General features: G+C 39.2%; 1 protein-coding gene across 1 annotated transcript in view; it reads right to left on the bottom strand.

Moving 5' to 3' along the window:
• TRANK1 (tetratricopeptide repeat and ankyrin repeat containing 1) overlaps positions 1 to 12,718 on the bottom strand; it is a 46,232-nt gene that overhangs the window by 16,902 nt on the left and 16,612 nt on the right. Inside the window, 11 exon segments of the mRNA XM_040546013.1 lie at positions 2 to 281; positions 283 to 1,133; positions 1,135 to 1,217; positions 1,220 to 1,296; positions 1,298 to 1,361; positions 2,863 to 3,045; positions 3,817 to 4,068; positions 4,436 to 4,588; positions 8,213 to 8,383; positions 10,190 to 10,321; positions 10,893 to 11,031. Of these exon segments, the coding sequence (XP_040401947.1) occupies positions 2 to 281; positions 283 to 1,133; positions 1,135 to 1,217; positions 1,220 to 1,296; positions 1,298 to 1,361; positions 2,863 to 3,045; positions 3,817 to 4,068; positions 4,436 to 4,588; positions 8,213 to 8,383; positions 10,190 to 10,321; positions 10,893 to 11,031 (2,385 nt within the window).

The following is a 12,718-nucleotide window of genomic DNA, read 5'->3' as shown; positions in this document are numbered from 1 at the left end:
CACTGGCTGGAGGGAAATAGTCAGCGAAAGTATGTTCTTTTGATTTTTCTGCTTCTAGATCTTCAATGTAAGAACATGGAACATGCTTTTTTACTGTCCTGTTGTAGTTCTGATGTCCTTTATTGATGCCCTTGAGCTTCTTCCTTAAGATGCAGGATAAACCCCGATTGTGGGATATACATATGTTATCTGAGACACACTTCAGCTTGCAGTGGTCGAGAACAATGGCCTGAATCCTGATCATTTCCGTGTAAACTCTTCCTGATTTTTCTAGAAGACTTTGTCTGTTCTGTCTCCATAATCTTTTCTGCACTCTCACTGCAACGAGGAGAAAAGTCAATCGCAATTTCCCATAGCATTCTTGCACCTTTGCCCAGTTTGGCTTCATAGAGCTGGATATCAGCTTTCAAATGTTTCAGTGGCTTCTGAAGGACCCTAGTCCATTCCCCATTGCCAAGATGCTTAGTTGTCATTATAGTTTTAGTTTTCAGATAAGGAGGTACAGCTTTGCTGCTTAACGTCTTCAACGTTTCAGGAGTGCACTCTATTTCCCAGGTCATGTTATCAAACTTCTGTACATGTGCCTCTATATGCAGAATCTCCCCTTCCTCTTTCTCTGGTTCTTCCTTCTCTCCATTAGAGAGGTCCATACTAAATTCTTGTGCTTCCTTATTTTTCTTCCAGTCATCCCCTTTTCCTTCAGGATTAACCACATTTCCACGTGGTTGTGATGATTCCCTTTTTCCCTCTTCCATATTAGTCTGGGCTGAAAATGGCTTTTGTAACAGAGAATTATCGTTTCTCAAGGTGTCACCTAATTTTAATTGCTGAATTAAAGCTCTGACTTCCTGCACTAGACTTTCCTGCAGAGTTAAGGGGTTCTTTATTTTTTCCATTTCCTGCTTCACCAACTGATCATTTACAGAACATGAGGTTTTTACATTGTTATGTGTTGTGTTTCCAGATGGTGCTTTTAATAATGACCCAGATGAAGAATGTCCTGCGCTCTGTGATATGTCAGAGACTGGAGCAGACTTAAGTGTTTTAACTGACCGTCCTGCTATATCCTGCCAGTACTACTACTCCTCTGATACAGCAGTTTTCCAAGCAAGTAGCAGTGGGTCATTTTTTTTTAATTCTGTGCCTCACATCTCTTCCCAGTTTGTTTTTTATATTAAAGTTAATATCAAATTTTGCCAATGAATCAATTATTCTGTCTGCTTTAAAAATCCTCTCTGAAAAATAACGTGCACCACTGTATCCCCATTCTTATCTTGTATGTTTGGATTAAGATGGCAAGTCAGAAGGTTTTGAAGCAAAGAGATCAAGCAGATAGTTCAGGATGTTTAAACCAATGCAATCTGAAAACAACAAAGAAAATAAGTCAATTGCTTTACAACGCTGCTTTGTAGGCCAACAATTTTTAATACTTTTTTTTCCCTACAACTACTAAACAAAAATCAATTTGCTTTCAGAATACAAATTCTACATTACATGTTTGTAAAACATGCCTGGTTGAAATATCTCAAAACAGCTTTTTCAATATTCAGGAGAAACAATACAGTGGCAGCAAAGCTCTAAAAATCTCAAGTGTTGCAACTGCTCCTGTAGCATCAGTCAATTTCATTCCTTTTTCTAACATCCAGGTGCAGACAGATTCATTTGTCTTCCAGCATCCGTTACCAAAAGCTGGTGACTGTGGTCATGTAGACAAGCAGAAGCTCTAGGTACTGCTCTGGGGTCATCTGGTTCATTTTAATATGCTACCCTGAAGGAATCTGAAGCAGATAGCTTAGAGTTACTAAACTAACCTGTGGCAAATCCCAACTATTTCCTGATACCTGAGGGTCCTAGAGCAATTTCCTACAGGATAAAATTAGTCCAATACCTCCCTGAAAAAAAAGAATTCTACAGCTTTCTGGTTATCATTCAGATAATATAAGTGATTTAATCCTGATAATATATGTGAAACATTTCTTTCCTAATAAAATTAGTGACTCAAAATCATTAGAGGAATTTCACCTCGACAACTTTGCACAGTAAAAAAAATTAAAAGATACCATGTTTAGACTTCTAACTCTTCTGATTTTAAATTTATAGTTGGCAGTACTTATGTTTTTAATCTCTCTAAAGCCATTAAAATGAAATGTGTTTAAAAGTGAATAAATACAGTGTTTTAAATTATTTTAAAATGCATTTTTCTTAACTTAAAGAAAAATCAAACCTAACTTTGGGGCTTAATTTGACAGTCAATCTGAATTTCTTACATTTACATGTAAGCCCTACAGTTCTGCCACTCGCTCCTCTGAACAAAACTTTGCTTGAATTACAACTGAAAAAAACAGGGGAATGGATTTCAGATATCACTGTCAGCTTTCCTTCAAGGTCTGCTGCCATCACCCTGCCTTTATATCTTAGATCCTTCATATTTACATCATTCCCACCTAGAACAAGTTTTACAGGGTTTCAAAGAACTGTCTTTTCTAAATCAGCTCAAGTAAACAAGAATACAGTCACAAAAAACAGTAAGTGATGGAGACATTACAGCTGCCTGAATCTCGCTGGTCACCTGAGCTGCCATTAACTCTCCTTGTAACCCCAGCCCCAGCAAACAAAATGCAGAACACATCAGATTAATAAAGACTGGTGCACATCCTCTGGTCTGCAAAGTTTGGGGGCTGAGACATGGCCAAACAGCCTGGTCTGCTGCCTCTACTATCACATCAAAGAAAACAGTGAAAGTGGCAGTGGACTAGACAGGGAAGAAATGGGATGTTTTCAACAGTTGCTGTGAAAAAAAGAATGATGCAAATCTGCTTGAGACATTTGTGTCCCCTAGACCCAGGCACACAAAAGCCTTACCTTTTTTTTTTTAATCAAAATAGATGTAAACTGCAGCATGCAAAGGAGTATCTCCTTGTGCAATGGAGATATTCTCAGGATCTGCACCCTTAATCAACAGCAAATACACCAGTTCAAAATAATTATTTTCCAGGCATATTTGCAATGGTATTTCAGAGTTGGCTCCAATCCCATCTGGCAGAGCTGGTATGAAGGACATGAAAATATCAGGGGTTAAATCTTATACAACAGATCTGCAAACTACAGAAAATGCTAATCAGAAGAAGATACATATTGATTGCTGAGCAGGCTTTTTTTTTTTAATGTCAGTCTTTTGTGTGTGTCTGTTAAAGAGTTTTTGTCTAAGAAAGTCTTCAAATCTCTGATCTTCCAATAATCTGAGCAACCAGTCCTTCCATTGTAATAGGAAGACAGACAGGCCAGAACATATCTTTAAGAAAGTCAGTGACTGAGTGAAACAAAGAGCCTCTTTGCAACTTCAGCCACTCACAAGGCCGTAGCAGGAATGTATGCCTGTAATTTATAGCTAGCATGAAGTTGAAGTGAAAGAGGGCAGAGTAATCCTAGGAATAAGCCTCATGCAAAACAAGAAAAATGATGGCCATGTGGACTACAAAGAGAAAGTTACCTGGTCATGCCCCCTAAATCACTAAAGTAGCCAATTACTTGTGACATGACAACGGACTGAACCCAGACTGTGGCTCACAGTTTCTACCAGGGTAATACTGTGGCTGAAGACAGGGAAATTAAAACCCAAGAAAACTACAAGAAGTGACCAACAACAATCTTTGGCCTTTTTACTTCCAAATCCAACTCTGACAGCCAAATTTCACTTGAAAAACAGCTTAACATTTATACAGAGCCACAAGACTACTTTGTGGTTCTGAAACTTCGTTGCTTCAAACATGCATAACAAGATATATCTTTTAAGACATTAGTATTACAGCTTTTCACCTCCACTTTCGATCAAGCATCTTATGAGGTGTATTTGCTCATCCAATCCATCACACTGCTGGATAACACTGCCAATGTCAACATCTGAAAGACTGCAGGTTTTGAAGAGTCCTCCACCTGATGTCTTTTCCCCACTGACTTTCCCTGTTAGCAACAGCAAAACTTCATGCCACATTTGCTTCTTCAACAACTGTTTCATAAAGCTGTTAGCACAGGCTTGGGAGATGTTGCAAACTGCCCCTTCAGGGATTTCTGCAAGACAGTCAGGACAACATAACTTGGTCAAAAACAGACAAAATCCATCTCCATGTAAACAAATTTCAGAGCTCATTAAATTCAAAGCACACAACAGCAAAGTTCTACACTCACATCCTTTTGTCTTGATGCTAACAGACAAGTAAGTTTGAACACTTAAATTCATCATACTCTTTTTTGCGCATTTTCTGGTGGGTTTTAAATGCAAAACAACAGTAAAAATAAGTAAAAGCATATTGTTCCAGTAATATCAGTTGCATAAACAGGGAAGTGAAGGAAGAGTAAGAACAAAACCTGTATGTTAGCATCAAATACATTTTTCACAACAATGAAAGGAAGGGGAGAAATGGCAAACTCACTGTACCTTTCACAGAAGAAAGCAGTTTCAGAAATCCATGAACCTCATCTTTCTTCGACACATTTGTGTTATGTACCCCATTTCCACAACTGCAGAACTTGACGAACTGTTCAAGAGCACCCAGGAAAGAGTCAACTACAGCTCTGCTCTTATCTTCCTCTGCAAAAGATTACAGAAATTGAAAACATGGTTCCTTGGTGTCATGTTTTTAGCGGAGGACTGTAATACATTATATTATTATGCTTCATATCCCAAAGCATATTTGATACACTCAAATACTCTTTACATTAGTACCTCAGGTTGAAAATTGCAGTAGTTCCTAAGTTGACCTGCATGCAGGCAAGACATTGCTGCCTCACAGTGGTAAGATTTTTTAAAGTGACTAAGAACAGTGGTTTTCCAGCATACAATTTTAATCAGATGCCTTGAGTTTGTCTGAATCCTTGCTGGCATTTAAGAAATAAGGCCATAAAATAATTTGCCGATTTAGTACTCAAAAAAATGAACAACAAAACAAAAAACACCACACAAACACACAGCAGAATGACAGCTATAAGTTTAAGAGATACTGAGATACTTAGATAATGGACAATGGCAGATTTTAAAACACGTCTTAATAACCACCCTCTTAAATGAAAACTAAGACTTGGTTTGACTTTCCTAAAATCTCTGAGGAATATAAGTACATCAAAGATCAAACAAAACAGTAGCTTTGCACCTTAGAGCAAAAAAATAAACAGGGCTGGTCATCTTTTTAGCAACCAGGATTAACCCCTGGTGTAAAGCTGGGGTAAAAGTGTTTATTCTCCAGCCTCTTGCTTTGCTTTAAGCCTACAAAACTCTTGGGAGCTGTGCACTGCAGAAAATAAACTGACAAAGGACATGCAGAGCTACCCAGAACACCAACTAAAGCAGCTACCACCACAGCAGCAGCAATGCAAACTTCCTGAGAACCACTATGCTAGGACCTTCTCCAGGAAAAGGGCATGAGATCTCTACAGTAAAGAAACAAGAACTGTGGGAATCTGCTTGCCAGGATCCAGAAGATGCAAGTGCAATGAAATCCAGTGCTTTCACTTCTATTTTGCATATAACCTTACTGGAAACCAGAGATATGGTCTAAAAGCTTTGCTTTTTGCCAAGTTTGACCTGCCTGTGCAGTCTTTTGCTCCATCTGACATCTGCATGATAGGAGGAAGTTCTAGTTTGAAAAGGTTATGCTTTGGGCTAACACAGTAGTCCTGCTAATACAGATATTACTTTAAAGCTCTGGTTGGCTAGTGCCAGGGAAAAAAGATCAGGCACCAAGCCATCTCAGAAAGATTATACTGAAGAAATAGTTTCAAGATGAGCAAACATCATGCTTGGGACTTACAGACCTTGTTTTAAACTGAAGTCTAAACCAGGACTTAGAAAGGTCAGCTGCAGGACTTGCCTCCTGTTTCTGAACCTCAAACTCCTGCAGGAACATCCTGTCTAACTGGCAAGTCAGTTCTCACATGGATGCCCACAAGTGCTTCTCCAAACAGCCTCCTAGAACTGGATCCTCTGTTGGAAATGTCTGTGGCACAACTACAGTCTCTTTTAGAGCTGTAAGTAGCAATCAAGCTATAGCGCCATACTGCTAAGAAAGCACCTTCTTTCTGCAGGGACCCTTCATCCTTTGGGTAAGAGTTCCTCATCTCCCGTCCCAACCAGCATCTCTGACCATACTGCTCTTCAGGCAGGTCAGCTGCACTCTATTTGTTAAAGCAGGCAATAAGTCATATAAGGGTTAGTCAGTCTTGATACTTTGACACAGGAGTGTTATCATACAATTTGAATGCTTTCTCATTCTAATTGATTGGCATGGAAAAGAAAATGCCTGCTATTTTTGGCAATCATTCATTAGTTTAGGCAATCATACATTAGTTTCCAATATGGAAAGTTACATAGACAAGTGAGTCCTTTTCAGAACTGACAGGCTTTTATAAAAGAAAAGACTGGAAACCAGTTTAGTACCCCAGTTGATGAAATTTCATGTTATCACTGGGAAAATTAACATTTTTATCTTTCTCTAAGACAACAGGTCTTTCAAAAACTGCCTAGAAATATCAATATATTTTTAAAATACTTTGAAGTTTGTCCAAACTTCAAGAGTGTAACTAAATTACAGCTCCTCTGTTTTGTTATGGGAGGCTCTCTTAGCTTTAGTCTGATAGTTCTGCTACTCTTTTCCCTTACCATGCAAAGAGATGAAAATTTTCTAAGTAATAGAGGAGTTTTAGCTGCATATCACCCACACTGATCAAAGAGGGCTAAAACTTTGTGAACAAAGAGCTTTCACTAAAATTCTATTTTGTTTTCAAAACAGGTCAGCATTTTTTCACATACATGTTCATCATTTCAGGGCTTTTCTTTTTGGTCAGCATTTTTCTTTGTTAAAAGCATTTTAAAATATACTACAAATACTTTCACCAAGTGTTTCATTTGCCAAAACTAAGGTGAAGGTCAAAAGGTCAAAACTGAAAAAGCATCAAAAAGATGAAGTTTCTATCAGAATCACAGAATCATCAAGGTTGCAAAAGACCTCCAAGATCATCTTGGAGGTCCAACCATCTTACCGTCCCATCCCCCTACCGCCAATACCACCCACTAAGCCCATGTCCCTAAGCACCACGTTAAGCACCATGTCCAACCATTCCTTGAACACCTCCAGGTACAGTGATGCCACCACCTCCCTGGGCAGCCCGTTCCAATGCCTGTCTCTTTCTGAGAAGAAATGTCTCCTAATTTCCAGCCTCATATCTGTCCTGGTTTTGGCTAGGACAGAGTGAATTTTCCTCCTAGTAGCTGGTATGGTGCTGTGTTTGGGATTTAGGATGAGAATAATGTTGATGTTTTAGTTGTTGCAGAGCAGTGCTTACACTAAGCCAAGGACTTTTCAGCTTCTCCCACTGTCCTGCCAGCAGGCAGGCTGGGGGTGCAGCAGGAGCTGGGAGGGGACAGAACCAGAACAATTTCCTCCCCTGGTGCAACTTGAAGCCATTCCCTTTAGTCCTATCACTAGTTACCTGCAGGAAGCCACCAACCCCCAGCTCCCCACACCTTCCTTTCAGGTAGCTGTAGAGAGCGATAAGGTCTCCCCCCATGAGCCTCCTCTTCTCCAGAGGAAACAACCCCAGTTCCCTCAGAGGTTCCTCATAAGACTTGTGTTCCAGGCCCTTCACTAGCTTCATAGCCCTTCTCTGGATACATTCCAGGGCCTCGATGCCCTTCTTATAGTGAGAAAGCGGGATGATCACCTCCCTGGTCCTGCTAGCTACACTATTCCAGAAACAAGCCAGGATGCCATTGGCCTTCTTGGCCACCTGGCACTGCCGGCTCATGTTCAGGTAAGCATCAATCCGCACCCCCAGATCCTTTTCCTCTGCACAGGTTTCCATCCACTCTGCCCCAAGCCTGTAGCATTGCATGAGGTTGCTGTGATCAAAGTGCAGCACCCAGCACTTAGTCATGGTGGTGGGGAGCCTTGTGCTAATGGGAAAAAACAAAAACACCAGCAGCTTATAGACACTTGGTGCAACTTGTAGTTTCTTATTACATGATTGCATGGTAAGTAAAGAACATAGTTGGACAGCCGACACCTTCAGACAAGGACAAAGTGTTCAACATTGACTCAGTGTGATGACTCATACAGAGGGTTACATAAAATCCACCTGCTAGTACCAATTACTAATGAAACAATTTTGTACCTAATGCACATAATTCAAAAACAGGAAAAGTACAGAGTCCATGCAGTACCTTCCAATTCCACAGAGGAAGAAGTGTGTTTCTCAGTGTGATCTCTGACTGCTTTGACAACATTAAAGTTTTTATTCTTTTTCAAGATATCTATGACATATCTTGACCATGCATCTGGAATGGTAGGATCAACCCCAAAACTCAGGAGCATGAGCACATCTTCTGTTTGACCTAAAATATTACAAGAAAAAGCATTAGAAGAGTGACTCCCATTGTTCGGGTTCTTTGTTTGTTTTAAAGATCATGGCATAGTTCTAGCATAATTTCATTAAAAAAAATAGTTATTTTTTCCAGTGTCATAAGAATGTTATGTAGGTATTATCCCCAAAAGTATTGTTAGGTATTGTCCCCAAAAGAAACTAAAGAGCTGTTAAAAAAACTGAAACCCTATCTTCATTATTTTAAGTTGGGAAAAGGGAACAAAAACAAAGCGACTTGATTCCTCAAGAGCGTATCACTGGCCAGAGGCAGCAGGTGGAATACATCTCCTCCCTTTATGCCTCAATCCTGTTCTCCAGTCTCTAGGCAAACTGCTTGGTATATAAATAAATAAAAAGGAGGATTTTCTATTGGTTATAAGGTGACTTAAAACAGAGTCTCTTACATATTCATGTTTGAATATATGTAGCTAGGTACTGATTCTCTTTACTATGCAGCATAAAACACATTCTTGTGGTAATAAAGCCTTGTAACAAAGCTTTCTAGTTTAACCAATGGCAGGTGCCATTGTTTTCAATGGAAACTACTATACTTGTTTTGAAATTGATTACAGATAAAACATATATACAGTAAATATAACAGTGATTTAAGGTCTTGACACAGTATTTAATATTCTGGAATATGACATGCTCTCTTACCGTGTCACACGGCACTACCAGGGGCACTTCACAGCCCTGCAAGCAGTTGCCTGTACTCCTCATCTCAAAGAGCTGCTCATTTGCTATAAGCCATGCCAACAGAACAGCTAGAGGAAAACAGGAACACCAAAATACCAAGTCATGTAGGAGAACACTGAGCAATGCTGCACAAAGTGTTAGACCACTACACTTCCCCCAGGCACAGCGCCATGGCACACTGTCATATGTGCTGAAGGCAAAACCTGGATAAGGTAAGAGTGATGCAAGCTAACACAACTGTCATGCTTTGTGTGTCTAAGCCTTACCATTCAAGCTACTCTAGGGGTTATTTTTTTGTAAGTGGAGGGATGCAAGTGGTTTTTTTTTTAAATGTATCTATAAATATATGTATGGTTTCTTCTGGAAACACAGGAGTCTTGTCGCAACAGATGGAACTGCTGTGAAAGAAGTGTGGCTCCTTTCCAGGAAATGTAATTAGATATAGGCTGTGCGCATCTCATCCATACTATTAAAGAGAGCCACCGGGATGTCATTGGATTCAGCGACCTCGAAGTGTGGAGTTATCTTGGTATTGATGGTTGTTTCCTCTTGCCACCTAGTGTACAGAGTAAGAAATACAAGGAAAAAAGCCAGGCTAAGTTAGCAAAAGTAGTATCACAGAAAATGTGAAAGAAAAAGCATTTGATTTTTCACCTCTGATAATGTGCACTGCTACTTAGATATTAAAGTTTCACCTCGTTAAAAAAACTAAAACAAGAAACCAACACTCAGGACAGGTTTCCAAAAGGCCTCATACGATTTTACAGGCACATCAAGATTTAAAAGGTAAGTAAAAACTATAGCATACTTATGGGAAAAATTAAAACCAGTCAAATCAAGGAGCAAAGCAAGTGGTCACCAAATCAGGTATACAGCTTTAGAAGGGAATTGCTGAAATGTTTAATCAGTTACTACTATAAAAGTCTATATCTAGATAATAGGGCTGTCTTGTTTTCTTCCCTAGCCTGCAATAGTAAACACTACAGTCTGAAGTTTTCTTCCATTCTTCACTTTTCCATATGAAAACAAACACACCAATATGAATAAAAAACACTAATAGGAATAAAAAGGAGGTATTTACTGTGTTTCCAGGAATATTCACTGGAAGATGCCACGATATGCAGGAGGGTGCATCCACCTCTGTCTTGCTGGTTTATTGTATCCCTCAAGTCTGGCCTCTGAGTCAATAACCACCTGAAAACATGGTTCCTTCCTGAAATAAGGAAAAAAATCATTTGTTATAAATAGTAGACAGATATAACAGAAGTAGATACTTCTTGTTTTTTACACCTCCCCCGCACCGTAAAGTGGAAAGATGCACCTGTATAAAACCCTTTCTCAAGCACTGTAAGAGACAAGAATACGCAAAAGAAATCATGGTCAGAGCCAGCTGTATTATGGGAGACACGATGCTCCGTTCTCACTGACTCACAGCATGTGCCGCTCAGGAAGACTCATGACTTTAGCACATACAGAAATTGTTGCTCCACACTGAGGTGGCAGGAAGAAATACTGTGTTTTCAAAGCTGACATTTAGGTTCTGAAAGACCCATATCAAGCACTCTTACGCTCCAAACCACAAAAGAGAACATCCATATTAGATTTGTATTGCTATCAAGCACAGATGATCAAGAAGAGTTTAAAACTTTTTAAGAATGTGTTTCATTGATACATGCAAGGTCATACCAATATGATCTGATCTCATTAGATATACTTTTTAAAAATAATAAAAACTGTCAGTTCTCTGAAGACAACACTTGATTTTAGCAGTGGATGTAACTTACTTGCTTTGATACATAGTCTGATAACAGCATGAAGAGGATAAACTCCAATGGTTTCAACTTTTGTCCCAATGGAAATTAGCCATTTGACTAATTCTGCTATGTCTTGCATCTTCCCATCACATCCATATGACTCAAAAGTCTGATTAAGAGAACAACAACACATTATTTTACATACCCAGAAGACAGTGTTTTTTTAAATCATATTTCCACTTTTTTTTAAAGACAGGAATAGGTGGAACAGTAACAACCATACCATATCCATTGTAAAAATCAAACATTTATTACATACGTAACAGTTCCAGTAGAAGCTCAAAACAATTATGTTTCTCCTATGACATGTTCATGAATTTTGAAAGAATCTTGTCGTGCTCTGAAAAGCACTGAAACTGAAGTCTATTTTATAATACTTATTTCTGTATTTCTTCAGTGTATTTGAGAGTAACTTTCTGCCTTATACAGCTATTGAATGTTACTGCATCTCACTGTACCTGTTGTTGTAACTAGGTATTGTACTTTCTTAGCTCAGATGAGGCAGCTTATGCAGACAGTTACCCTAAAGCAAGACTGAAAAAAACACATGAAACTGGAAAAAGGGAGCGATTGTCTGAGAGAAGGAGGTATAGGAAATTCAGGTAACATCTCCATATACAGGTCAGGAGCTCCATGGACGGAAAGCAGGACAAGGCACTGCTCTCTCATCCAGCTCAGGAAGCATCTAGACATTAAGATCATTAAGACAGCAATGATAATATGATTGCTCGCATAAAGAAAAGGTGTTAAGCCTTTAGGAGATAGATTTTAGGCCAGATACATCCCTAGAAGGTGATCTGATAGAAGTATAGATTTTACAGGAAAATTTATACACCAAGATCAAGAGCACAGACTGAGCAGAAGGCAGCTGAACCAAATAAAGAGTGTTTCAGCAAGGACTTAATGAACATGAAGCACAGTCTACAAGCAAGGGGGGCAGCAATACAGGAACTCTGGAGGTAGGCAGAGGAAGCTCAGAGGGGAATTGAGACAATATACCAGAAAGATCTGGACATGAGGGGGGTGCTCAAAAACAGTATTCAGACAATTTCTCCATTTGTGCCAGTCATTTTTTAAATAGCAGTCTTCACACATCTACAAATAAGTCTACCACCTCACACCACATTTTGACTGGCAGGAATTACTGTTTGTGCACAGTTGCAAAATCAAAATACAACAAGTTACAGGGAATATGTAGTGGTAGCAGGGAAGGTCCAGCTCTCAGAAAGCCACATTTTCCTCTAATTTTTGCAAAAGAAAAGTAGTTCTCAGGGATCTTTCAGGGCCTGGATCCTGACCCACCTCCCTCCCCTCAAAAAGCTGAGCAAATGCATGGAGGGATGGTGGAAGGTAGCCCATATAGGCTACTCTACTGGCACTAACAAAGCATACTTGCCTAATGCTAGCTAACTAAAGTATGCTTGTGTATACTCATCCCCTAATACTTCTGTTATCACTATAAACAAGATTATGATAAGATGCCAATTTATTTCCTTTGCCTTCCCCTTTCTTTCGGAATTCCTCCCATTCACTCTAACAAGCACCTATCTGAAATATACGTATGGAAAAATACCCAATTTGAAGTTATGATGATGAAAATATCACAAGCATTGTAAGAGCTAAATGGCAAATTCTGGCATATTCAATCAATATACCCTAAACTGTTAATTTGTAAACAAGTAAATGTACTGTGCAGCCTATTGTTAACGTGTTCTAAAGCTCCAAAAGGAAAACCATAGTGTGGAAAGAAATCTAGTATACTTCAGCATAAAGCCTAATGAAATTTCTCTGTGCAT

Source organism: Cygnus olor, chromosome 2 (genome assembly GCF_009769625.2).
Source record: "Cygnus olor isolate bCygOlo1 chromosome 2, bCygOlo1.pri.v2, whole genome shotgun sequence".
Lineage (NCBI taxonomy): Eukaryota > Metazoa > Chordata > Aves > Anseriformes > Anatidae > Cygnus > Cygnus olor.
Note: the sequence above shows the minus strand (reverse complement) of the source record. Positions and strands in the feature narration are given on the sequence as shown.